The following is a 27,822-nucleotide window of genomic DNA, read 5'->3' on the forward strand; positions in this document are numbered from 1 at the left end:
CAAACTGCATGACTATTAATGTAACTTCATTGTAAAGCAAATTTCCAAGAATTAAAAAAATAAAACTCTCTTAAATGTTACACACAGTAATCAAGAATGTATTCCCATAATCTTGAAATAAATTAAAAAACAGAAATGGAAGCTCCTAAATCAGCAGTGGAACTTTAGTTGTCTATTTGGTACAGGGCAAAGGAGTTTTCTGGCTTGTATCATTTACAAAACTTATAAGGCCTGCAATCAGTATATGTAGGGTAGATCCAATACTAATCAAGAATTATTCTAGCTGCCTAAGTAGGACTCGATATGGTCTTGTTCATTACCAAAAACCACACATACAACAACAAACACATTGGATTGAGATGTAAGGAAAAAAAAATCATTCATTCAATAGTCATCCTAACAAACTGTGTTTATTTTTGAATTTTTCCCTTCTACCTTTCCTCATATGCATCTATATTTTAACATGTGATTTTATATTCTGCTCTTATATCTTGAGAATTATTTCCACAGTTCTTTACAATCTTTAAACATTTTAGATGGTCACATAGTTTTTGTTCAGTAGCTATCCGATAATTTAACAACCCTTCCCCCTATAATTAGACATTTCAGGTTGCTTTCCAGTTTTTGCTATTCTAAAGGCATTCTGAAACAAAAACCTCTGTGCTTATAACTTCATTTGTACTACTACTTAGGATAAGTTTCCAAAAGACATTACCAGGAGAAATACTTGAATGGCTCCTGATACACTAGACCATTTCTTTTTGAAATATAAACAAAAGTAAAAGGAATATGAACTTTTTGTTATTTTAAAACTGTTCAAAGCTTCAGTGCAATTATAAAGTATGTCATGAAAGAGAGCTTCACCTATTTCTCACGTTAATATAATTTAAGTTTAGATTGAATTTCTCAGGTTTAAGTTTTTGATAATAAGCTCTGATATTACTGATTACACTCCGATTTTTCAATTTACCTATTGTTTTATAATAAAATTAGGTCATTTGCTAGTTTTTATTAATCTTACAATGTCTTTCCTGTGGTAGGGGCTCATAATTTATTTTAGAGATGTTAATCTCAACAAAACCAGAGCCCAGACCATATATCTCACCTACTTAATGGGCTTAGTTCCTAAATATCACAATACATTTCCTTCCCAACAGATTCTTATTTGATAAGGAAAAGAACTTCCTTTTAAATGAAAATACTAAATAATGATAATAAATACCTGCATTTTACACTCAATTTTATTTCAGGTCAGTAACTTAACTCTGTAAAATAGTTTGAAGTGATACCAAGGTTTATGGCTACTTTAAAAAATGATTTATGATTCATTGACTATTTTTCTTTCAAGGTACAGGAAATCTATGTCATCAAAGGAATATTTATTGCAACAGCCAGTTACTTTTATAGTTCTAGATCCTTTTTCTTTTGAAATATGTAATGTTTTATTCAAAGGCAAAATACTACTCTATGTAAGTAAAATTGTTTAATATTTTGTAGGTGCACTGTTTCTGAAAATAGTGTCCCTAACTGCAATATCATCATCATTTGGAACTTAAGCCTCACCCCAGGCACACTGAATCAAAAAGTCCAGTGGGGCAAAGCAATGTGTTTTAACCAGTCCTCCAGGGCACACCTGAGTTTAAAAAGCACTGCTGCTGTAGCTGCTAAGTTGCTTCTGTAGACAATTTACTATATTAAGCCAAATTTTCATTTACTAAATTTAAACCTCTCCTTACTTATAACTGCCTACCTATATTCCCATACATGTCTATGTGTGTTTGTGTTAGTCACTCAATCATGTCCGACTCTGTGACACCATGGAATTCCCCAGGCAAGAATACTGGAGTGGGTAGCCATTCCCTTCTCTAGGGGATCTTCCCAACCAAGGGATTGAACCTGGGCAGGCAGATTCTTTACCATCTGAGCTACCAGGGAAGCCCATATATATTTATACATAAGAGGAAATAAAATTTTCTTCAGAAAAGAGGAAATTACCCTACAACTGAATCTTTATAAAGTTTCTTAAATAAGGGCCATCTCTTAATCTCTTTATTTTGAACAACAGAATTATACTTGTAAAGATATCTTAGTCTGAAACAACCTCAATCAATGGTATAGATAGATGCTTAAAAAGACTGCCTGGTAGAATCGTTAAAAAAGGAAGGAAATTTTTACCATCAATTTAAGAAACATTCCTAGGAGAAGGAATGAACATTGTAGGTGCTGGATGGTTATAAACAAGTTTTTTAAAAGACCACATTAAAAAGAAATAATGTAATTGGTTTAAGTTATAGCTATCAGCAATCACATAACCTAGAGATCCAACAAAAAACACCTACTTTAATGTATTCAAGTAGGAATATAGCTTGAGATAAAATTTCCAGTCACATGTGAATTTGGAAAGTATTGCATCTGGAACAACTTAAATGTAAGTAAACACAATATGCTCTGGAAAATTGTGCTGTGTTGTGCTTAGTTGCTCAGTCGTGTCCAACTCTTTGCGACCCCATGGACTGCAGCCCCCCAGGCTCTTCTGTCTGTGGGGATTCACCAGGCAATAATACTGGAGTGGGTTGCCATGCCCTCCTCCAGGGGATCTTCCCAACCCAGGGATCAAACCCAGGTCTCCTGCACTGCAAGTGGATTCTTTACCATCTGAGCCACCAGGGAAGCCCAGAAAACTGTGCTAGATAACTCAAAAAAATAGTTCTCATGATGACAAAGTTGCTCATGTTAATAAGCCATGTGAAAAGATTGAATTAAACTTTCTAATGAGATATGTAAATAGGAAAATGAAGAATTTACAAATTAAAATATTTCATGTTAACATGATAAAGGTGTGTAATTAAATTGAAAAATTAAATATCCTAAGAAGTTAGTTATTTAAGTTTACCTTAAAGTTTACAAATTGTTATTAGCATATTTCTTCTAAGTTTATCTTATTTTATAAAGTTTTAATATTTTCTCTCCCTTCTCAAACTATTAGGGGTTCTCTCTGCTGTCACTCTAATCAAAATTTGTAGGAAACCAGGGGCCATGTGTATTATGTCCATGGCTAAATCTCCACTGGTTAGCCCAGTACTTGGTATACAGTAAATACTGACTAAACATATGCCACCTTTTTTTCACTCTTTAATCTTAAGTTATTGTGTGAAATAATAATGATGATAATAATAAAAGTCATCCTCATAAAAACTACCACTTATTGAACACTTCTCCTGAATCAGGCACAGTGTTAAGTGATTTACATATATTTTCTACTTTAATTCTCACAAAAATCCCATATTATATTGAATAATATGAAATTGCCAGCTTCAGTTTTTCTAAAAAATAAACTTTTTATTTAGAATTGCTTTAAATATATAGAGAAGTTTTTAAGAATGATAAAGAGAATTTCTGTATGTCCTGTACCCAGTTTCTATTATTAACATTTTATATTATTATGATACAACTGTCACAACTGATGAACCATTACTTATAAATTAGTATTGGAAGTCCATACTTTAATTAGAATTGCTTCATTTTTGCCAAATGTCCTTTTTTTAAATTCCAGGGTCCCATTAGGATATCACATTATATTTGGTTGTTATATCTCTGCAGGCTCCTCTTGGTCCCTGAGCTCCATCTTGTTTTTGATGGCCTTGACAATTTTGAAGAATACTGATCAGGTATTTTATATATTTTTTTCAGGGTTAGATTATGGTTGTGGGTTTTGAGGGGACCACAGAGGTAAAGTGCTATCTTCATTATTTTTTATCAGGGGTATGTAATATCAGCATGACTTGTCATTGTTGATGTTGACCCTGAATATCTGGCTTAGGTAGCATATGATAGATTTTTCCACTCTACTTTTTGGGAAAAGGTTATACTTTAAGGAGTAGGGAGATATGCTCCATTTCCTTGAGGGAAGTTATCTAGATAAATTATTTGGAATCCTTCAGTACTGAAGAGTTGTCTATTATCTGTTTATTGAAGCATTTATTTATATCAGCATGGATTTATGAATATTGATTTTATACTTTGTAATAATCCATTATCACATTATTTTATTGCTCAAATTGTTTCAGCTTTGGCCAGCAAAAGCACTGCCTTACCTTCTGGCTCTCTTAAGATGTTCCAGCCTCATCTGGTACATTTCCTGACCTGGTCCTAGAATTAGTCAGTCCTCTAAGAAGCCCAGTTCCTTTTATTAGAGAATGGTGTTAGTAACCAGGATCTGGCCATTTGGACTTAATCATTTCTGACCTACAAAAAGGATGATTTCATATGGTGCAGCCCAAAGTTACCTCAGTTTTACAGATAAGGAAACTGAAGCTGGGGGAGATTCAGTAACTTGCTCAAGGTCTCCAAGCTACAAGTGTCTGAATAAAACATCAAATCTGCACAAAGCTACCAATTAAAATAGGCTGAGGAAAGACTATGAATCACTGGAGCCCGGACACCAGCTTTTCTAGTTGCTCAAGGATGTTTTGCTTACTCTATGTTCATAGACTGAAGGAAAAATAGGACATTATTATGAAGTCAACCTCTTTCATCAATTAATTCACCAATTTTCAAAGCAAATTCAAAGCAAAAAAAGAAAAAAAAAAACTAGTCATTTTTTTCTAGCACCAGCCAGATTTTTAAACTATATGCATCATATACTGTAATTACAGATCAGCTCAAAAACTTATTCTTGCCTGTATTTTTTCCCTAAGACTGCAACAACTACTGATGTGTTATACAATATTTTAGCTGTTTATAAAATACAGCCAAAAATCATTCAACGCTTCCCAAAGTTACATCAGGAGAAATGTACCAACAATCAGACATAAAATGCTGAGTATTTGATTTGTGAGACCTTATAGGGTTAGATCAGTTTATTTTCAAAGTTGTTCATTTTTTGCTCAAAATTTACTCATGACTCTATGACTCTGTATGTCAATCTTACTAATATAAATTAAAATTTACTAGAAGGCAATGGCACCCCGCTCCAGTACTCTTGCCTGGAAAATCGCATGGACAGGGGAGCCTGGTAGGCTGCAGTCCATGGGGTCGCTAAGAGTCAGACACGACTGAGCGACTTCACTTTCACTTTTCTCTTTCATGCATTGGAGAAGGAAATGGCAACCCACTCCAGTATTCTTGCCTGGAGAATATTGGGGACGGGGGAGCCTGGTGGGCTGCTGTCTATGGGGTCGCACAGAGTTGGACATGACTGAAGCGACTTAGCAGCAGCAGCAGAACACATATCTACAATGGATTTTTTAAAAAATCATGATTTCCTTCCTACTCATCTAGCACAAAACTTACTATATCACCTTACTAGAAAAGCTTCAAGATTAACAGATATTAACATCATTAAAGATAGATTTATGGAGCAACTTGCCTTCATAACACTAAACCACACACAATCAAAACACAGACCAAAAGAATCACACAAAAAGAAAAAACACCTTATTCAGATCTTTTACTTCAAAGATATGAAAGCTAAAACTCCTGAGAAGTTAAAGTCTTGTCAAAATCAACTGCTTGCTAGTTAACTGATGAACTAGGACTAAGATCCATGTATCTAAGAAGTAGGTTCTTTACCACCAAACTGCCCTATGAATATACAATGAATTTTTATGTGTTTGGGTATATATATTATGCTAATAAAAATCCTTTTTTGTGGGAGGATTTTCAATTCCTCTGTAATGATGAGGAATATGTGAACATAAAAATGGTACTTCCACTTTTCTATTACACTCATTCTTTTTCAATGAATTTAATTATTTTCAGTGCCAAGTCTGCAAACTGAGTATCTGTTATATACCAGGCACTGGAGTGTTAGAGGCTAGGGAAATTAAAAAAAAAAGAAGACATTGTCTCTACCCTCAAGAAAACTCTCAGTTTTAAGTTTATGGTACTTTCCTAAAAGTGTTCTTCGTTGATTCTTCCTCATCTCTCAAACTTTAGAACAGGGCTGTCCAACAGAAATATAATGTGAGTCATACATGTGAGCCATATATGTGATTTAAAATTTTTTAACAGCTACATTAAAAACAAGTATATAGTAAAATTTTATCAATACATTTAAAATATTATAATTTCAATATATAATCAATATAAAATTATTACTAAAAAAGATATTTTATTTTGGGGGGTTACTTAGTCTTCAAAATCTGATGTGTAGTTTACACTTACAGCATTTCTCAATGGAGACTAGTCATATCTCAAAGGCTCGATAGCCACACGTGGCCAGAGGCTACTATACTGAACTGTGCTGCTCTAGAAAGCTGTAGTGTCCCAATGTTTAGTCTTTGTCTGGTTCTTTTCTAATATCTATACCCACTACTGGTATCTCAAACAATCTCAAGGCTTTAACTATGATACATTTTCCAGTGATTCCCAAATTATATCTGGCCTAGAACTCTCACCTGAAATTTACAGTCACACACAGCTACTTGAACACAAACCTAACATGTCCCAAACTGAACTCTTGACTTCCAACCAGCACACACCCCTCTGCTCTTCTCCCAATATCTCCATTCCAGTAAATAGCTACTTCAACCTTTCAGTTGCTCAGGCCAAAAACCAGAGTCAAGATTGACCCTCTTCATTCTCTCACATTAAATGTATCATCTGTGTCTAGGACATAGCATAGTAGTTAATCAATAAATATTTGATGAACAAATGTTGTCAAGTATTGTGTGGATTAAATGAGATAATGTATAAAGTTGTAGTATGGCCCCTGGAATAGAGAAGCCACTCACAAACATTTAGTCTACTCCCTTACTTGGAGTTTCCCATAAAAGAAAATAAGAATTCTAAAATTTGTAAATTTTTTAAAACTTCTAATACATTCCATCCTTGCTTACTCTTTAAATACCTGATTATTCATCAAAAGAAAAAAAGTTAAGAGGTTACCTAAATTTAATAAAATGAAGTCGCTCAGTCGTGTCCGACTCTTTGCGACCCCATGGACTGTAGCCTACCAGGCTCCTTCATCCATGGGATTCTCCAGGCAAGAATACTGGAGTGGGTTGCCATTTCCTTCTCCAGGGGATCTTCCGATCCAGGGATCGAACCCGGGTCTCCCGCATTGCAGGCAGATGCTTTAACCTCTCAGCCACCAGGAATTTAATAAAACCAGCTACAAATATAAAATATAAAATATAATACCTAGTAGGTATTATAAAACACTAACTTGGAATTAAAATTCACAGAAAAAGCATTCTTTAAGTAATCTTTAAAGATAAAAAGCTATAATCTATGGCTCTTTCCTACAAGAAAATTTTAAATGAATTCACAATGTTCAATAGGACTTTACTTTTATTTATCTATAATTTGTATCCTGCTTTCTTGTAAGAAAACTTGTGTTAGTCTAAAGAACCACCAATTTTTAAAAATCATACACACTGTTTAACCAAAAATTTTAAAAAATAAACCTGGTCTGAATTTTAATATCTCTATAATGTATTCTGTGTTTAAAGCTACAACAATCAGAATTAAAGAACTTAAGACACTCATAAAATGTGGTCCTCTCGAAAATAGTGGAGAGATGTCAAATGATCGGCCCACGGGGCACAATGTTACTAACCCACCAGTTTGTGACCTTTAAAGCTTACCTTTACACATTCCACTGCACAGCTATGCTTCTCAAATACACTAACCAACAGTTTATAATCCAAACAATTATACTGATTCCCTCTACCCCCACTAAAAAAAAAAGGAAGTTAAAAGCATGTATCAAATGGTATACTGTAATTCAACATGAAAATTTATATTTTCATGAATTTGAGGGAGAATAGACATAAACATGCAAAAAGGAGCAAAGTGTGTATTAGAATTGTTATGGAGATATTATAAAGAAGAAATAAGTGTAAGATGCCATGAGTACGTGATTTATATTTCACTTTTCAAAATGCTAACAATTCCTGGTCTTATATGTCTTCAGAAATTTCAACAATTTCATTTTATCACTGATGAGAATGACGTACCTTACGTTCCACGCAGTGGTAAAGTCTGGATTTAGAAGTAGCAGGGTGCATGTGACATCTATCAATTCTAAAATAAAGAGAAGTCATATTAAAAACAAATAGTCCAATCCTTGAAGATGTGACTTCTCTTTCTTTTAAAGTCCTCTTTATATATATATATATATATATATATATATATATATATGTCTCACATTATACTTACATTTCATGTCACAGTAATTTTAATGATAACCTTTTTCTAAGCTGTCAGAGATATGAAGATTATCCTCAGGTACAAAGATATGAAAATTTTCTTCTACTTACAATAAGTGTAACTTTTTAAAAGTTGACACTGAAACAACTTTACAATATGTCTACAAAGAATAATCAAACTAACCTATTCATTCTGTTAGTAGTTTTGGTACAAAAAAAGAAACAATTTCTATACCACTATTCATTTAATTTCACAAATATTTCAAGAATTAACTCTGTGCAAATTTTTAAAAGGGAAAAACAATCATATATAATTCAACTTAGTTAACAGTTCATTTACATTCCCCTGCAAAATTATTCTTTTTTAACACACATTTTTACACAGTTATAGCAATGGTAAATTCACAATTTGTTCTACATTTTTCACTCAACATTATTACTTATGCGTTCTCCTCTACTGCTACAGTATACATTTTTAGTGAAGTCGCTCAGTCGTGTCTGACTCTCTATGACCCCATGGACTATATTTATAGCCCACCAGGCTCCTCTGTCCACGGGATTCTCCAGGAAGGAACACTGGAGTGGGGCTGTCATGTCCTTCTCCAGGGGATCTTCCCGACTCAGGGATCGAACCCGGGTCTCCCGCATTGTGGGCAGAAGCTTTACCCTCTGAGCCACCAGGGAAGCCCAATACATTTTTAACTGCATAACAATTCTTTTATCATTTATCTTATTCTTTAGGCTGTTTCCTGTTTTCTTTTTACTTTTATGGATAGTATTATCACAAACATTTTAAGCACACTTTTTGTCTCACAGATTCGTTTCTTTGGATATATTTCCAGGAGTAGAACTGCTATGTCGAACAATATAAATATCAATATGGCTCCTAATAAGCATTTCCAAATTGTTCTCCAAATGAACTATATCTGTTTATATCGCCAAGAGTAACATTAGTATACCTATGTCCCTATGACTCTGATTTATACAATTATATTTTAAAAAATGAATGTGGCAGGTAAAAAAAAAACTATACTTTTTGTTTTAATTTAATCTTTAATTATAATTATTAATATGAACATATTTTCATTTTGTTTACTATTTTCTATTTTCATTGTATAAATAGTCTATTCATATTCATTATGTATCTATCATGATCTTAAATAACCTTCATAAGCCTATATTTAATAACACAAAGTCAATAATATTTAGACATATCATCTTCATTTTAGTAAAAACTGAAAATGAGAATTTTAGGATAAGATGATCAAGCTAGGCATAATACTAAATACAATAACCTCTAGCAAGCTCATATTAAATGCTAAGTAAATAAAATAATAAAACTGTTATAATTATTTAGAATTATTGTGTACCAAGTAAATTATTATTTATTCACATTATTTCATTTAATTCTCACAATCATAACCCAAGATACCTTTATTTCACCTTACAGATAGGGAAACTGACATTTAGAGAGTTTAAGCAATTTCCCCAGTCAATTAGTACGTGGCAATGTCTGTATCTGACTGCTTTTAATAACTGCAACTGAAATGTTTGTCTACAATAAATAATTGGGACATTCTCAGTGTTTGAATAAAAGAGAAAATTTAAAAATCTAAGAGTAAATACACATAAACACATTCCTATTGTCATTTAAAAATATTTTAGTGAACACTAAAATCAGTTATTCTATTCTCAATCATCTTAGTAAAAGATTAACATTTATTGTTAGCAGTGTGGGAGACCCAGGTTCGATCCCTGGGTTGGGAAGATCCCCTGGAGAAGGGAAAGGCTACCCCCTTCAGTATTCTGGCTTGGAGAATTCCATGGACTACCGTCCATGGGGTCACAAAGAGCTGGACACGACTGAGCAACGTTCACTTTCACGTTCACAATGTACTAGAACATTTACTAAATGAGCAACAAAAGGTAGGATTAGCACACATTTTACTTTTGACCTTTACCTTCCTCATCATAAGTATCATGGAATGTCTATACCAATCCTTACTATGTAACATCAATGTATATACTATACAATGTCAATATGTCTGTAAAGAAGAATCTAATAAAATTCTTCCTCCTTTCACTTTTAGGCACTAATTTAGTATTTACCAGGGATATTAAATACAGTTTTCTATACCATTATTCCTTTAATTCCAAAATATTCCAAGTATTAACTATGTGCAGAGATTCAACTGGGCCACAGGACTGAGAGAATGGATATTATGAGAAATGGAAGACCTGATCTTGCCTTATAGAAGGCTAACCTTTAGCTAGAGAGAACGTGTAAACAGTTAGAAGGCAAACTAAAATAACTGTGAAATAAAAACATATACCACCTTGTGAGGACCACCAAAGCAGCTGCCATTAATTCTCACTGGAGTACCCAGGAAAGACTATAAATGAATCAAGACAGTAAAGGGCACTGCAGACTGTGCTTTGAAAAAGTATGAGCAAAGGTAAAGAGGGACCTTCCCACACAGGCTGCTCTTAAGAGATTATGGGTTCCACATGGTGACTAAAGCTCAGGATGCTGGGGAAATATACCTGGAAATTAGAATCTGGTCCGGATTTCCTTATCAGCCTGGTGTTCCATTACTTTCCTTTCGTGTGCTATGCTCCAAACCCCTTCATTCCCTACATGTACTGCCCACTGGCCTACCTCTTCTTCTTTGGCTATTAACTCAGATTTATCTGCTTGCTATTCTCTCTGCCAAAAGTGTCCTCCTATCCCTGAACTTAAAAAAAAAAAAAAGAAAAGCACCTTTCTTTATAAAGGTCTTCCTCAGACTTCTCTGGTGGCACAGTGGGTAAGAATCTGTCTGCTAATGCAAAAGACATAGGTTCAATTCCTGGTCCAGAAAGATTCCACATGTCATGGAGCAACAAAGCCCCCGTGTCCACCACTGAGCCCTCAAGCCACTACTACTGAAGCCTGCATGCCTAGACCCTGTGCTCTGCAACAAGAAAAGCCACTGCAATGAGAAGGCCACGCACCTCAATGAAGTGCAGCCCCTGTTCACTGCAACTAGAGAAAGCCCACACAAAGCAACAAAGACCCAGCACAGCCAAAAATAAATAACAATTATTTTTTTAAAACAGGAAGGCTTCCTAACCTACTCGGCTGAAAGCAATCTTTCATCTTTATGTTTTGTGTATATCTTACCTGGTGAGTTAGTCACTAAGTCGTCTCCGACTCTTGAGAACCCATGGACTATATAGCCTGCCAGGCTCCTTTGTCCATGGGATTCTTCAGGAAAGAATACTGGAGTGGGTTGCCATTTCCTTCTCCATATCTTACCTAGCTAACCTCATATAAATATTGTTCTCTTAATGAGGCTGTACATTTTTGGATACAGGTCCTCTTTCATACATCTTCAAATTAGCCATTCAATCATCAAAGATGAAAAAAAAATATGGTCTCTGCCCAAAAGAAATTCCATGTCTGCCCACAGCAAAGGTCTTAAAGCCATGCTGTCTGGGTTCCAATCTCAACTTCTTTACTTACTGTCCATGTAACTTAATGTCTTTGAATTTCAGTTTTCTTACCTGTGAAATGGGGATCATAACATTAACCTTAGTGTTGTAAGCAATGAGATTCATCCCATTTCTCCAGAGCGGTTTGACACACAGTTTGACTCAATAAATATCTGTTCAACTAACCACCATTGCTACTTACCAAGAAATAAGTTTTCTCAACATCAATTAATCAGAAGTAAAAAGAAAAAAAAAATGAGGCAGTTGTTCTCATGATGAAACAGTTTAAATTTCTAAACTTGTATGATAAGCAATAACCAAAAACCAGTTGGTTATTAATTGACTATATGAAAATGTTTGTATATGAAGGGAAGCCTCTGGAATTTTTCTTCAAGTCCACAGTTTTTCAAAATCTACTACACTATCCCAGATAATATGATAAACTGGTATTTAGTTTATTTAGTTTCTGGGACTCTCCTTTTCTGCATTAAAAAATATGTGTACATGATCAACCATACTTGCTATTCGTTCATACTTCTAATGCAACTCTCTCCCTCACCCATAAATGAAGATGAGTTCATCCTCCACAAGATACTTCCCATAGCAGCACGGACAAAAACTAACACAGAAAATACCCACGTCCCCACTTTTCAATTTGTGGCTGTGTGGAGAGAGAGGAAGGCTAATCAAAGTAACATTTCTTTTATTGGAGGGCAACAGCAGCTGCTGGGTTCAGAGCCCAGGTGTACTAGTAGCTGGGAAGTTCCTAGGCACATCACTTAATCTTTCTGTGCCTTAGTGCTCTCCTCATAAATAAAACTGAGCTAGTAATAGTGCTGTCTCATAGGAATATTAGATGATTCATGCCCATGAAGTGCTAGAGCAGTACCTGACACAGGGAAAGCACTCAATGGTAACTCCTGTTAGAAAGCCTGTATCTAGCCCAGTTATAAATGACATTGGGATGGGATGCCACCAGAAGGTCGAAAAGAATTTCTTGAGCTGGTTGAGAAGTGAATGCTGAGCACTTTCTCTAACCACCACCCCACTGCCCCAATTTTCTAAACATACTTATTCTCTAAATACAATACAAACTGCTAACTCTTCCTGATTTAGGATTCAAGTTCAGATGGGACTGCTTTTAGAAAGCATTCCAGTCAGATCAAAGAGGTGTGGGTAAAATATTGATAGAATATCTGAAATGAGAAAGGGCCAAGGAAGGAGAAATAATTAAGTTATAAATACTGGACATAATTAAGAATCCTTCCTGTATTACATGTATTTTTCTACTCTTCTCTTCTACTGGCTCTGGATAAATGAGAGAAAGAAAATCTGTGTTTCTTGAGTCTATGGCATGCCGGTCTCTGTGCTGGGTGCTTTAATTCACATGTGATTCTTACAACAACCCCCTGAGATCTGTTAGAATTCTCTTCTTTTGGTGTGGAAATAGGAGGTTAAGTAATTTGCCTAAAGTCAATGCTAAATGGCTTCAGTGTGCTAATAAATTGAGTCTAAATCCAGATATGTTTTCATGTAAAGAAGATGCTCCTTCCAACCTAGCACACTGTCTACCATTACTTTGCTGTCTTCCAGTAAGGGCTGAACCAAAGATCTAAAGATAAACATGCAAAAATCAACAGTTGACTCTATATTTCATCAATTATATACCAAGATGTGAGCTACTGATATCCCTACAGTCCCTTGAAATTAAACAGATCTCTCTCTAAACACCAGAACATATACCAGCAAATAACTATTTCGTGTTACACTAACTCCAATATATGACTGGCTCATCATCACATCACAAGGGAAAAATGAATCAGGGTACAGTATACACAGGAAAAGAAGTAGCTAAATTTCACCTGTAACAAGAGGATGCAAGGATGCTATAGAACAATCAGTGAAAAATCAATATGCTTTCTTGGCTCCACTGCATTCTAGAAATGGCCCAAGGTGAGCAGTCGCCTGGTATGGTCACTGGGTTTGACAACTGTTTCTGAGAGAGATATGTTTCCATGCATCAAAAAATAAATCCAAGGTCAACTTGGACTGATTAATCTTTCCTCTCAAATACATGCAAGTTACCATAACAAGAGATGCTTGAGGTAAGGTTATGTGGTAAATACCAGAAAGACCCTTTTATTATTATAGAATACGTCACTGAATCAATAGCCAGGCTAAGCTAAAACCTCTTGCTTACCAAATTCTTGTTATTTATTTGACAAATGTCTACTGAACACGTTCAGTTCAGTTGCTCAGTCGTGTTCGACTCTTTGCAACCCCATGAACTGCAGCACGCCAGGCCTCCCTGTTTGTCACCAGCTCCCAGAGTCCACCCAAACCCATATCCATCGAGTCAGTGATGCCATCCAACCATCTCATCCTCTGTCGTCCCCTTCTCCTCCTGCCCTCAATCTTTCCCAGCATCAGGGTCTTTTCAAATGAGTCAGCTCTCTGCATCAGGTGGCCAAAATATTGGAGTTTCAGCTTCAGCATCAGTCCTTCCAATGAATATTCAGGATTGATTTCCTTTAGGATGGACTGGTTGGATCTCCTTGCAGTCCAAGGGACTCTCAAGAATCTTCTCCAACACCACAGTTCAAAAGCACCAATTCTTCTGTGCTCAGCTTTCTTTATAGTCCAACTCTCACATCCACACATGACTACTGGAAAAACCATAGCCTTGACTAGATGGACCTTTGTTGGCAAAGTGATGTCTCTGTTTTTCAAGATGCTGTCTAGGTTGGTCATAACTTTCCTTCCAAGGAGCAAGCGTATTTTAATTTCATGGCTGCAATTACCATCTGCAGTGATTTTGGAGCCCCCAAAAATAAAGTCAGCCATTGTTTCCACTGTTTCCCTATCTATTTGCCATCAAGTGATGGGACTGGATGCCATGATCTTAGTTTTCTGAATGTTGAGCTTTAAGCCAACTTTTTCACTCTCCTCTTGCACTTTCATCAAGAGGCTCTTTAGTTCTTCCTCACTTTCTGCCACAGGATGGTATCATCTGCTTCATCTGTAATATCTGAGGTTATTGATATTTCTCCCAGCAATTTTGATTCCAGCTATATTAATAGTGCTAAATAAATAAAGACAAGCCACAACCCTTCTAACAAACTCACAACCTAGCTGAGAAAAACACTGTTTAAATAAGCAACTACAATAAAGTGTGATACGTTCTACCACGAATTCCTTATGAATAAGGATTCCCACAGGAGTGCAGAGGAGTAATTATTGCTTCCTGGAGTAGGCAAGATGCTTCATATGTGTGTGAAACATGTTAGCAAACACAACACACCATTAGACCTGAACCTTGCCTCTGAAAAGGCATGGAGTTAAGGCAGTGGTACACAGCAAAGTCCAAGAATGGAACAGTGTTTGGTATGGCTGGAATGTATATCAAATAGCTGCAAACTCAAACGTTTTAGGGTTCAAATAAATGGCAAAAAAGAGGCAAAGCAAACCTAGTAAATAGTAATGATACTGCCTCAGTGTCTGAAGGACATGGGATGTTGTGGTCAACTGGAATAGGCTTGTCTACTCAAGAAAAGCAGAAGCTATAATGCCAACAAAGGTCCGTACAGTCAAGGCTATGGTCTTCCCAGCGGTCACATACAGTTGTGAGAGCTGGACCGTAAAGAAAGCAGAGTGCTGAAGAGTCAATGCCTTTGAACTGTGGTGCTGGAGAAGACTCCCGAGAGTCCCTTGGACAGCAAGAAGATCAAACTTCAGGAAAATAAACCCTGAATACTCGCTGGAAGAACTGATGCTGAAGCTGAAACTGCAGTATTTTGGTCATCTGGTTGAAACAGCTGACTCATTGGAAAAGTTCCTGATGCTGTGAAAGATTGAGGGCTGAAGGAGAAGAGGGCGTGAGAGGAGATGGCTGGATGGCATCACCAATGCAATGGACATGAACTTGGGCAAACTTTGGGAGACGGTGAGGGACAGGCAGGCCTGGCGTGCTGCAGTCCACACGGGCTTGCAGAGAGTCGGACACGACTGGGTGACCGAACAACAACAAATGATTCCCAGCTAACCGCGGCTATGCAAAAATGGACATACCCAACACTTTTGGCATTTCAAGTGAAGAGAGAAATCCAGATTTCCATCCTAATTTTAAAAGTTCATCCCAATTTAGAATGTTAATCCAATTAATTTTTAAACATTTAACAACATTATATAAGCTGAAACTAAATAAACATGTGGGCCGGCTTCAGCCTGTGGGGTTGAGAGTCTACAACCTCTGATGCTGACTATAAAGTAGAGGAAACAGCTGTGGATGTAGCCTACAGACAGTTTGTGAAGGCCCTTGAATACTAGGCCACAGAGAATGACTCAACCTTAACCTTGTAGACATCAAGAAATAAGAGGATAGATATTTCAGTAAAGAATGTTTCAAACTGTGTTTCTAAGAAGTGTTGTTTAAAATGATTCATTAGTGGTATGATGAACACAAATTAAAGAGAGACTGAAAATGGGGTAGACTAGCTATGAGGTGATAATATTTGTCCAGATGAGAAATAAGTGAACAGATGAAACCCATGCTCTGTGACAACCTATAGATGGGATGGGGTGGGAGGCAGGTTCAAGAGAGGGGGGACATATGTATACCTATGGCTGATTTATGTTGATATATAGCAGACACCAACACTATATTGTAAAGCAATTATCCTTCAATTAAAAATAAATAAATTGAAAAAAAAAAAGGAGTGACGGGTTAACAGAGAGCTCAGTGATGAACTGACAGTGGGTGTTGTGAGAAAGAGGAAAGAGCAAAAGATGACAGAAGGGGTGACTTGGGGATAGAGTATGGGACTACCAAGTCAGAACTCCAATGCTATGGACTGCTCCCTTGCTTTCTGTTTCTGTCATGGATTTTTCATAAATTATTATTTTTTAATATAAATTTATTTAAATTGGAGGCTAATTACTTTACAATATTATATTGGTTTTGCCATACATCAACATGAATCTGCCATGGGTATACATGTGTTCGAATTACAGTATCTCACCTCTCTCAAACCAAACACGGCTATTACTGCAGCAGACTTAAAAAATATTAGTTTCTAACTTACTAATCAGGGAGGCTGTGATGGTTAGTTTTGGTTAAACTATGGTTAAATGTGACTGGGGTGCACAGATTAAACATGATTTCTGAATACATCAGTGTGAGGGTGTTTCTAGATGAGATAAACATTTGTATCTGCAGACTCAGTAGACAGCCCTCCCACTGTGGGTGAACATCAATCTGTTGGGGTTTCTGAATAGAACAAAAGGAGGAAAACAGAAGAATTCATCCCTGTTTTGCTTTTTCTCTGTCTCCTTGAGATAGGACACCTCACCTTATCTTCTCCAGCTTTCAGACTGAGATTTAAACCATTGGATTCCCTGCTTCTCAGTCCTTCCGACTCAAGGAATTAAATCACCAGCTTTTCTGGGTCTCTAGTTTGCAGAAAGCTGAGTGTGGGACTTCTCAGCCTCCATAATCATGTGAGCCAATTTGTCATAACAAATCTTGTTTTTTGTACATATAAAACTTTACATATATGTAAAAACTTTTCTACTGGTTGTTGCTATGGAGAATCCTGACTAATACAGATGATTTCCAAACATCTAAGGAATTCAGCACATTAATGAGAACATGAATTCAGTTTGGATAAAAGGAAAAACTTATGTTTCCAGAATAAAGGTCACCTGCAGTTAAAGATTACATTCTTAGGGGAATGCCTAGGATTTTGGCATGATCAATCACACAGACACTGACATTTCTGAAACTGGTTTTAAATTGTCAGCTTTCTTCACGTGGCTCTTAAACATGTATTTCTACAAAAACAGTTTTAAAAGTATAGCATTTTCATGAAACAACTGCTTTTTGCTAATATTTCTAACTTTTTTCCTTGGTAAATCTCACTACTGTGCTCTTCAGTTCCCAAGTTTAGCAGAGTATTTCTATGTTAGTCAGGTTGCATTTTCAGGTATCTTTTCTGGTCAATCGGAAACTCACTTCCATATTTTTACCAATACAATATACAACCTAAGTAGTATATGACACCTCACTGAACCATGCTGTCCCTCCTCCCAAAAAGTGAAATTGAAAACTACTTCCATGAGGATACAGGTTAGGATAAAATCAAGTTGCTCCTGTATACACCCAGTTGCATCAGAATTCAAAGCTTAGACGTCAGCTATTCATGTGAGTGAGCTTAACCATTTGATCTTCTACCTCGGTTCTCCTGGGTCACATCAAGATAAAATTACATGATGAGATGATTTAGCAAAGCCTACAGTGCCTTGCCCAGAAAGACAAGAAACAAGGAAACAGAGACAAGAACTTGGAAGACTACAGGAAGAAGGCAGGTTCGGCTAACACACGTCGACGAGCAAAAGCTAACGATCTGAAACAATAGCCTTTGACACTAAAAATTCATACTGTTTCTTCTACACAAGATCATCATTTGTCTTCCCCACACAGAGTTAGGTATGTATTGGCTCAATCATACATTTCTGTGTGCCAGAATATACACAATATAGCTCTGTTAGGCAAAACAATAACTTCATGGATTCACATGGTGCTACTTTGTAACTTAATGTCACTGAAAACTACAACAGGGTAATGGAGAATGAAAGGGGATCTAACAACAGATCAATGTCTTACCTTTAAATTTATGCCTAACCTATGCCTTTAAATTTTTGCCATAAACTTAATAAACTTAGACATAGCCTTATGATTAATAAATAAGTATCAGTGGACTAATTGAAACACAGGAAGTAGAAAATATTTCACATTAAATCTTCAAATCAGGTTCTTTTTTCTACTGGTCTAAACAGGAAAAAGTGCTATTAACCTGCAATGATAATACATTAAGGACAACATCAAGAGGAACACAAAAAATCAATACGTCACTTTTGGCAACACTATTCTCTACAAAGAGATATTTTTCACTCAACTGGAAGCTTTCTGAGTAAAGGAAACATGTATTATCCATCTTTTTATCCTCCACAGTACTTAGAGCAGCTCCTGGTATGAGTAGGCCCGTAGTAATGGCTACTGAACTTTACAGTTCTTATTCAAAATTAGCCAGCAGGCATACCAAGACATTTAAGGTACTGGTGTATGTGGGAAGGGAAAGAAGCTTTACCGAAATCGTTAAGAATATGATCTTGGATGAGTATTCTCCAAAAAAGTGAGAACTCAGGTCTTTTACCTAAAATATAAACAGAATTTGTGTACATGGAGGCTCAGCAGCCTCTGGAGAAGGAAATGGCACCCCATTCCAGTATTCTTGCCTGGAGAATCCCACGGACAGAGGAGCCTGGTGGGCTACAGTTCATAGGGTCTCAGAGTTAGACACGACTGAAGCGACTTATCAGACACAGGGGGAAAACAAGGAAGAGACACCCAGTGGGATGAACAGCAATTGTCTGATGCAGCAAAGAAGTTTCTCTGCAGAGAAACAGAAGAAAGGCAGCCTGAGATGGCTTTCTTTTGCTCATTTCAGCACAAAACAGGACACAGAGGGCCAGAGCTCAACTGGGATCACAGTACCACAGCACCACCATAAACCACTGGGCCGCTTCACAGTATTACCAGCACCATCAAACCTTGGTTACCTCACATGAACTCTTACTAAATGAGTTCTATTGCCTATAACTTACTTAAGGATTAGAAACCAAAGAAACAGAGCTTGTAGGGACTAGAGTCCACTTCACAAATTTTCAAACCTTTTTTAGCCATAAGATATTTTCCTCAAATACCTTACAAATGACTCTAGTACATTAAAAAAAAAAAAAAATCAGAAGTAGGGAACCTGGCACCATGGTTGAAGCACCTTCCAGAGAATCACAATGGATGCAAAATTAGAAAATGAGTGATGAGTCCAAACTCATTTGACAGAGAAGTTAAGAGCCTGCCCAGTCAATGAATGAAAAAGCCAGAACTAGAATCCAGGAACGTCAACATCACAGAGGATTCTTCCTACTATACTTCATGCTGCTTCTGAAAAATCAAAAAAAAGGACAGTCTCCATACTTACCATCTTTGTTCAGCCACTGCTTTCTTGTTCTGTACAAAAGGAGCTTGTTGTGGACATACGGTAAAAGGAACTTGACACACCAGCTCTCCACACCAAGTTTGTTTTCAACCAGGACTATGGGACTCCGGTTATACCTAGCTTCAGGACATGGGATCAGGCCAATTTCATCTCTTAATATGTAAAACATAAAAAGAATTAAAGGTAAGAATACTAGCTTTAAAAAAATTTTCAAATCCTACAGAGCATTAAAAAACTGCACATATTTCCTTTTCTTACAAATATTCAGCACACCCACTGGATTGGTAGAATTTAAAAGTTTCCTAATACTGACAAGAACATGGAAAAAATACTATTTGGACTTGTGGTGACAGGAATGAAAGCTGGTCTAATCTTTGAATAGAGATTTGAAAACATCTGTCAATTTTTTAAGTACATATACACTTTGACAAGCAATTCTACTGGTCAGAAATTATCCTATGCCAAGATATAGGAATTCACTGGATATTCATACCAACATTGCAATAAAACTTGTTAATACTCTAAATGTGTATCAAACAATATAAGACTGGTAAAATAAACATGGGCCATCCATGGGATACAGCTGTAAAAAAAAAAAATGAGGTAAATCTGTATGGAAAGGGTGCAAAGATATATGAAACAAAAAAAGCAAAATGCCAAACTCAGTGTATAGCACAAAGCCCTTTTAAAAAGATACAGAGTTGCATTAAAATTTCTCTTGGAAGGATACCAAGAATCTTTGGGGGAGAGGGTTTTATTTTTATATAGTTTAAATTTTCTAATTATTTGTACATATTAGGCTTGTTTTTTAAAAAATGTCAAAATGTATGTATGCTTGCCTGCTAACAAATATATGTAGACCAAATTACTAATAAAATTATATTATCAGTGAGACTGTGAGCCATTTTTTATCTTCTTCATAATCCTTTACACATTTCTAAAATAAAAAATGTTAATAAATGTTGTTAAACCACAAATATTTCAAGATTTGATCATTTTCATCTATGGTGGCCTCTAAATCCCTTGATTCACCTCAACTTACACTGATAATTTACATTATAAGCAGAGATTTAACAAACAAGAGGGAGGGGATATATGTATACCTCTGGCTGATTCATGTTGATGTTTGGCAGAAAACAACAATAAAGCAATTATCCTTCAGCTAAAAAATAAATAAATTTTTAAAAATTTGATAAAAGTGGGGGAAAAAAAACCAACAATACATAGGGCAGTTGACTTACACAGTAAATGAACCAACAAACACCAAAATGTTTTTGTAAAACTTGTACACATGCCTTTCAACTACATAGAATTTACAGTTCTCATCTATAAACATCCTTTCTCAAACAGTATGTTCTTCCCTTAATTAATGAATAACTAACAAGATGCCTTTTAACAAGAGCAGTTGACATAAATACTTTTAGAGTGTTTAAGCAGAAATGGAATAAAGAACTGGTTTTCAGAGCTTGTGTGTGACATTATCTATCATGCTCTTGGCTTCCTCTGCCAGAAGTGTGTTGGGTGATAGATGCAAAGAGGAAACTTGTTCGATTACAGATTATAAGAAAAGACTCCTTTTTTTTTTGGTTAGGTCACCATCACAAGCTGGTGGGAGGCTGTGGAACTAAAATAAAATCCGTCCTGGAAACTCTTAACTGCACAGCTCAGAAGTAACCTACTTTCTACTGATCACTTCTTTAGTGACACAGGGATGTATCAATAAAAGAGGGTGTGCTAGGGGTTGCAAGTTACTATTCTTTCAAGCTGATCTAACTCCCAAGAAGACTTTGGGACCTAAGGCTTTTTGTCCTGACAACTGACTCAGCTAATTCAGGGTGTTTGGGTACATCATGCCAATATTACCTAAACATCTTCTGAATACTACAATGAATTAGATACTGCATTAGGTTCTGAAAACGCAAAAAATGAATAAAATAAGGTGGTCCCAGACTACACAAAGCTGATGGTTTTGCTGGGGAGTTGTGTCAATATCTGTAATAAAACGTTAACACACTTTGCCATTCCAATAATATACATAAGGTTCTTAGGAAGAATGGGCCAATAATGCTGAAGGCATCTAAGGCCAACGTCCAGTATTTCTAAATATATTTTTGTATTTGCTGATATGAAATCTAATCTAACTCACTATTGGGATAACTAGCCACATGATCTATAACTGACTAAATACATGTATGAATTGCTGATATTTTCTGGGGTTCAGGTGTTACTATGTAAAATCCTTTTTAAAAAATAAATAGAATTATAGTAAAGAAAATAATAAACTCAGTGTAATTATTTCAGGAAAGTCTTTTCTGAGATCTAACAACCACTTAAAACACTTAAAAAGCTGCAAAAGTCAATATGAATGTTAGAGTAACAAGAATAAAAGAACTCTAGCTCCTGGGTACGGTCCATTTTGGGGGAATATTTTTTACTTAAATGTACAATGTAAAAAACTGCCTTGTTCACGACACCAAACATAAAATGCCCAACTAATAATCTGGTACCTAAATGAAAGGACAGAACCATTTGCACAAATAAAAAACACATTTCTTTAGTTTGTCTACTATTCTTCCAAGAAATAATTTTACAAAACAAGAATGCCTTGGATATAGCAGATGGCCAATAACTGTTACTGAAATGCTGATTATCAGTGCACTTCAGTGTTACATTCAAATAAACAGTTTTCAAAGACTATTGCTTCTTGACTCTCCAAAAGAACAGTACCTCTGACTTCCTTCTAATGCAGGTCGGAATCCTAGTTCTGTCAATATGATATAAATACATCTCTCTCTGTATATATTGTTATCTCTATCTCCTATCATTTGGCCCCAGCAGACCTCCATTTTTTTTTCACTTGTAAAATGGAAGTATTACATTATATTTCTAAATAAGGAAAACGGGCTGCTAGGTTTCATCCAGCTTTCAAATTTTATAACCTAGAAACCCAAAAACTATTCCCATGTAAAGAGAATGAAAATGGTCATATCAGGGAATACAAAGCACTAGGCCAGGGGTTGAGGGACAGGGATAAAAACATTAAAAGAGAGGTAGCAGGATGCATAGACAAAAGCACTCAATCTTCTAAGGTCCAGGATTCTAGTTAGTCTCCATTCTACCACTGATCAATGTGGACCTGACTAGGCACTTGCCATCAGTATCCTCATCTGAAACACAGGAATGACAACCCTTTCCCTGCCACTTAGGAAAGCAAGTAATACAATGTAAAGGATGTGGTAAGCTACAAAGTATCAGGCAAAGATGAAGCATATTATCATTAATTCAGCTAAGAGCCTGAAATCAACCAGAAATGTTCATTGGTTAGCAGATAATAGGAAGCTAAAGCAAAGAAAGCTAATAAGCCTTTGTCAAGTTATTTGACCCTAAGATACAGTGCTATGCTGCTTCCTAAAAATATAACATGTGCTTTATAAAGGCAGGTAGGTCAGTAAGATTCCAAATAACAGTGTGTTTGACTTCAGACTTCGCCTATGCCTAGTCCCACTTTTTTTCAGACACTTTAGAATTCCAGAATCATTCTGAAATTGGAAGGGATTTCATTTCTTCATTCCTCCATCTCTTATTTTGTCAGATGAGGAAACAGATCCACTAAGGTTAGGTGATTAACCAAGGTCACCGTGCTTGTGGCTTAATTCAAAATCTTAGTCACCCTACATTATACGGTTCAGTTTTACTATTTGGGGACTATCCTTCCCTCCCCAATAGGAAGCTGGTAAATACTACTTTTATAAATAGTTGGACCTATTCCAGCTTAAGTCATGTTTCTGAAAAGTAGAGATAAGAGAAGCTGTCTAAACATGAGGAACAAGGTCAGTCTTAGGTCTCCATCTAGACCTGCGCTGTGCAATACAGTAGTCACCAGGCATATGTGCCCATTATGTATGAATCAATCAAAATTAAATAAAACGTAAATTTTAGTTCTTCTTTCACACTAGCCACATTTCAAGCACTCAACAGCTGTATACAGCTAGTGGCTACAAATTGGACAGGACAGATTAAGAACATGTCCACCATTAGAGATATTTCTGTAAGTGCCTTAAGTATAAGAACTGTATTTTATACTTCCTATTTCTTTTTTAAAAATTTATTTATTTTAGTTGGAGGCTAATTACTTTACAATATTGTAGTGGTTTTTGCCATATATTGATATGAATCAGCCATGGGTTTACATGTGTTCCCCATCCTGAACCACCCCCCACCTGCCTCCCCATCCCATCCCTCTGGGTCATCCCAGTGCACCAGTCCTGAGCACCCTGTCTCATGCATCGGCAGAAAAGATGGTAGCTCATAAACAATAAGAGTTCAATCAATATTACAGTAATAAAAATTAGTAACTTTCTGGACAAGAGAACTTTGACATGACTCTAACTGCACTGTAAAAAGCTGTCCTTCACATTAGCACAGTGTCTGTCAGTTCAGTTGTTCAGTCACGTCCAACTCTTTGCAACCCCATGGACTTCAGCACATCAGGCTTCCCTGTCCATCACCAACTCCTGGAGCCTACTTAAATTCATATCCATCGCGTCAGTGATGCCATCCAACCATCTCATCCTCTGTCGTTCCCTTCTCCTCCCACCTTCAATCTTTCCCAGCATCAGGGTCTTTTCCAACGAGTCGGTTCTTTGCATCAGGTAGCCAACGTCTGTACAATAAGCTAATACCTGTTCTCTGGGTCAAGCTGTCTGTTGTTTTGCCAAAGTATTCTCTAGGAGTCAACCATACAAACATTTGCATGGTATTTTTCAGTTTATAAAGTGTTTCACATTCATCATTCAGTTGGCCAATATATTTTCTAAGAAACACAGGGATTCAGGTTAAGTCTAATATTTATAGTAGTTAAGTCTGTAGTGGCAACTAAGGGCAAGACACTGTGTAAGGTAATTTTCCTATGTTTTCAGGCTGAGAAGGGGTAACCTATCCATGCTGCTGCTGCTAAGTCACTTCAGTCATGTCTGACTCTGTGACTCCACAGACAGCAGCCCAGCAGGCTCCCCCATCCCTGGGATTCTCCAGGCAAGAACACTGGAGTGGGTTGCCAGTTCCTTCTCCAATGCATGAAAGTGAAAAGTGAAAGTGAAGTCACTCGGTCGTGTCCGACCCTCAGTGACCCCATGGACTGCAGCCTACGAGGCTCCTCCATCCATGGGATTTTCCAGGCAAGAGTACTGGAGTGGGGTGCCATTGCCTTCTCTGAACCTATCCATACCCACCAGTAATAAAATCCACATTTCACCCACTGCATCTTCAACTCCTACTGGTTAGAAATTTTCAGAGATAAAGTCAATACGTTTACTACAGTAAATGTTGTCCAATAAAATTACAATCTATCTTGTATTTGTAGGAAAAAGGAAAATAAAAAAAAAGAAAAACTTTCTTTTATAATACTGAACAATATAATTAGGTACTAATTTTGATGTTAACTAGTGCTTTTCCTTGTAACTAGAAATAGACCCTTTACGTTTTGGAAGTAAAAGGGTTAGTTAGATGAGGGGAAGAAGTACAAACAATTCTGAAAAGTCCAAATGTCCAAACACATTTTTAAAGTTACATTGTAATACTACTGAAGACATTGTTACTATGGGGAATATGCACTAAAATATAGCTGAATATTAAATAACAAGTTAAGCTATTTACATTTTTCAGTTCTACGTAATTATTTCATATTATTTCTAATGCCGAACTTATTTCAAGCTTTAAAATATTGTATGACCCAAATGCTTAGTAACAATTTTAAGTTATGCACCGACAGCACATCGATGAGATCTCATCATAAAAATGCAACGGGGAGGGGGCAATTAAAATAATTTATGAGTTTTAATAAAAGCACTTCCCAGGTGGCTCAATGCTAAAGAATGCCTGCCTCCCAACACAAGAGACTTGGGTTCAATTCCAGCGTTGTGAAGATTCCCAGGAGAAGGAAATGGCAACCCACTCCAGTATTCTTGCCTGGGAAATCCCATGAACAGAGGAGCCTGGCAGGCTACAGTCCATGGGGTCGCAAAGAGTCGGACACAACTTAGCTGCTAGAACAACAACAAGGCTACAGTCCATGGGGTCGCAAGGAGTCGGACACAACTTAGCGACTAGAACAACAACGAGCTTCAATAAATATGATCCAGAAGAACTGGGATGTATTCCAAACTGCACTGTGTCAACCTGCCAGGCCAATGAACACTCAATCTCAGGTTTTTCAAACTAAGATGAATACTGTACATCAGACTTCTTTCTAGCCTCCTCCTTAATTTATTTAAGAAATTAATTCTTTAAGAAAAATAACCCCAAATGATAAGAAAACAGGCCCTTCATTTGTCCAACTTTTTTTCTTGAGGATGTCTCTTATTTGCAATAAAGCTCTCATTCTCAAAAAGGAACTGAAAGACTGATATACAACAAGGCATCAAAGCATTCTTTAGAAGGCCCAGTACCCACTATGGTTACTGCCAGGAAATCATTCCAAACACTCTCATTCTGAAAAAGGCACCAGTCACAAGGGGAAAGGAAGTGGATGCTGTCAGAGGTGGCAGGTGTGTTTTGAGGCCAGCAGTGTCCTGTTTTTAATGAGGCACAGCTGCACGTCTCCAATTGTGTGCCCCAAGGGAGCAAGACATCTGAGAGCATCACCTTGAAGGAAAAGAACATTTCATTTAGATGAAGGTTTGGCATCTCTTTTAAGCAGAAAAAAGGAGTTAGAATGCTTAAAAAGAATAATTCATGTGTTCCAGTTTAAAGAACAATATATATATATAACACTCCACAAGCAATTAGATAAAGTGAAAATCATGTATTAATAAAACTGGACTCCCTGTTTATTTCTTTTGAGGAGAGGAAAGGAAGGACAAGAAAAGAGCTACACTCTTGGTTTTTCCTTATTCTTTTGTATAACGTGTAGATATATCTCTCCTTTAATACTTTCTTTTTTACTGGTTACATAAAAGCACAAGTAACAGAGAGAATAGTCTCTCTTCTGGGATCTTCCCGGAGAACTCTAAGTAAAATGGAAAGGAAGAAGGGAAAAGATACATGTGCCAGTTTCTGTGGTGTCCTACTTAAAGAGGGTAGCAGCTTTTGAATTAAAAAAAAAAAAAAGAATTAATATGCTCCCTGCAACTATGAATCAACTAATGCTAAAAAGTGTCAAGGTTTCTTTCATTTACTTTACACCACCTGCGCCTACTGAAGCCACACTCTTGAGAATGCCCTGTTCACCTTCGAAACAAAATGCTTCATCGAAATCCCTCTATAATCTTAGGACAGGTGAGGCCAAAGTCAAAAGCAGCCTCAAACTACCTTGAGCTAGTAAACTGAGGGGTTTTTGCCCCACAGAGAAGATGATGATCGGTAATCCCTTCTTACCAAGGTCCGGGATGAACCTCAAGAGCTGTGTTAACAAAGCACAAAACAGACCACACCGAGTGCCTGAAACGGATGTAGGACGTGGACACACGGGTGGTCTTTCGAGTTTCGTGAACTCCTGGGAAAGGGGTGAGAGGGAGGAGAACCAAACAAAGTCACTACGATTTGATTTTCCGAGGTCACTTCTAAGGATCAGCCCGCGAGCGCGTTCCGGTAGCGGAAAGCTGGCCCCGCGGCGGCCGACAGCGGTCCAGGACCGACCAGGTTCCATCCGCTCTAGTGAGGAGGGCGCGGGCCAGGACCCGCCATCGGAGGTCAGCTCCAGGCTTGACCCCGCCCCCGCCCGTCCCCGACGACCCCCGCAAGCGGCGGAGGCGGGGGCACAGTCGGCGCGCGACTCACATGTGCGGGTTTCTCCTGAAGGCATTGGTGATGTCCTTCACCACCCGCTGCACCAGCACCGCCACCTCTTCACTCGTCTCGGCCATGTTGGCGGCGGCCGCGGCGGCTCGGGCGCGCCTCCGGGAAAGCGCCGAGCAGCCCGCGGGAGTTCCGCGGGGAGCGCGCGCGTGTGCGCCGGTTTGGCCGCGCCCCGCCCCCACTGCAGAGGCCGCCGCAGAGCACTTCCGGGTCAGGCCGCCGGCGTTAAGGGTGTGGTTGTTAACCGGGCTAGAGTAGCGTGTTTGGTCGCCGACTTCCTCTGGTCAGCGAGTTTCAAAGCGTCCGAGGTTATGCTGCAGATTCATTTGCAAAGTTACCTCAGG

The 27,822-nt window shown here is 37.3% G+C and overlaps 1 protein-coding gene across 1 annotated transcript in view; it reads right to left on the reverse strand.

The window, feature by feature from the left end:
* The window catches only part of PTAR1 (protein prenyltransferase alpha subunit repeat containing 1), a 41,480-nt gene extending 13,934 nt beyond the window's left edge, over positions 1 to 27,546 (reverse strand). The window contains exons 1-3 of the mRNA XM_068974516.1: positions 27,461 to 27,546; positions 19,667 to 19,836; positions 7,962 to 8,028 (exon numbers count right to left, since the gene is read on the reverse strand). Of these exons, the coding sequence (XP_068830617.1) occupies positions 7,962 to 8,028; positions 19,667 to 19,836; positions 27,461 to 27,546 (323 nt within the window). The remainder of the gene's footprint in view (positions 1 to 7,961; positions 8,029 to 19,666; positions 19,837 to 27,460) is intronic.
* Positions 27,547 to 27,822: the final 276 nt, after the last annotated feature.

The sequence above is a fragment of the Capricornis sumatraensis genome, chromosome 6, assembly GCF_032405125.1.
Source record: "Capricornis sumatraensis isolate serow.1 chromosome 6, serow.2, whole genome shotgun sequence".
In the NCBI taxonomy this organism is placed as follows: domain Eukaryota; kingdom Metazoa; phylum Chordata; class Mammalia; order Artiodactyla; family Bovidae; genus Capricornis; species Capricornis sumatraensis.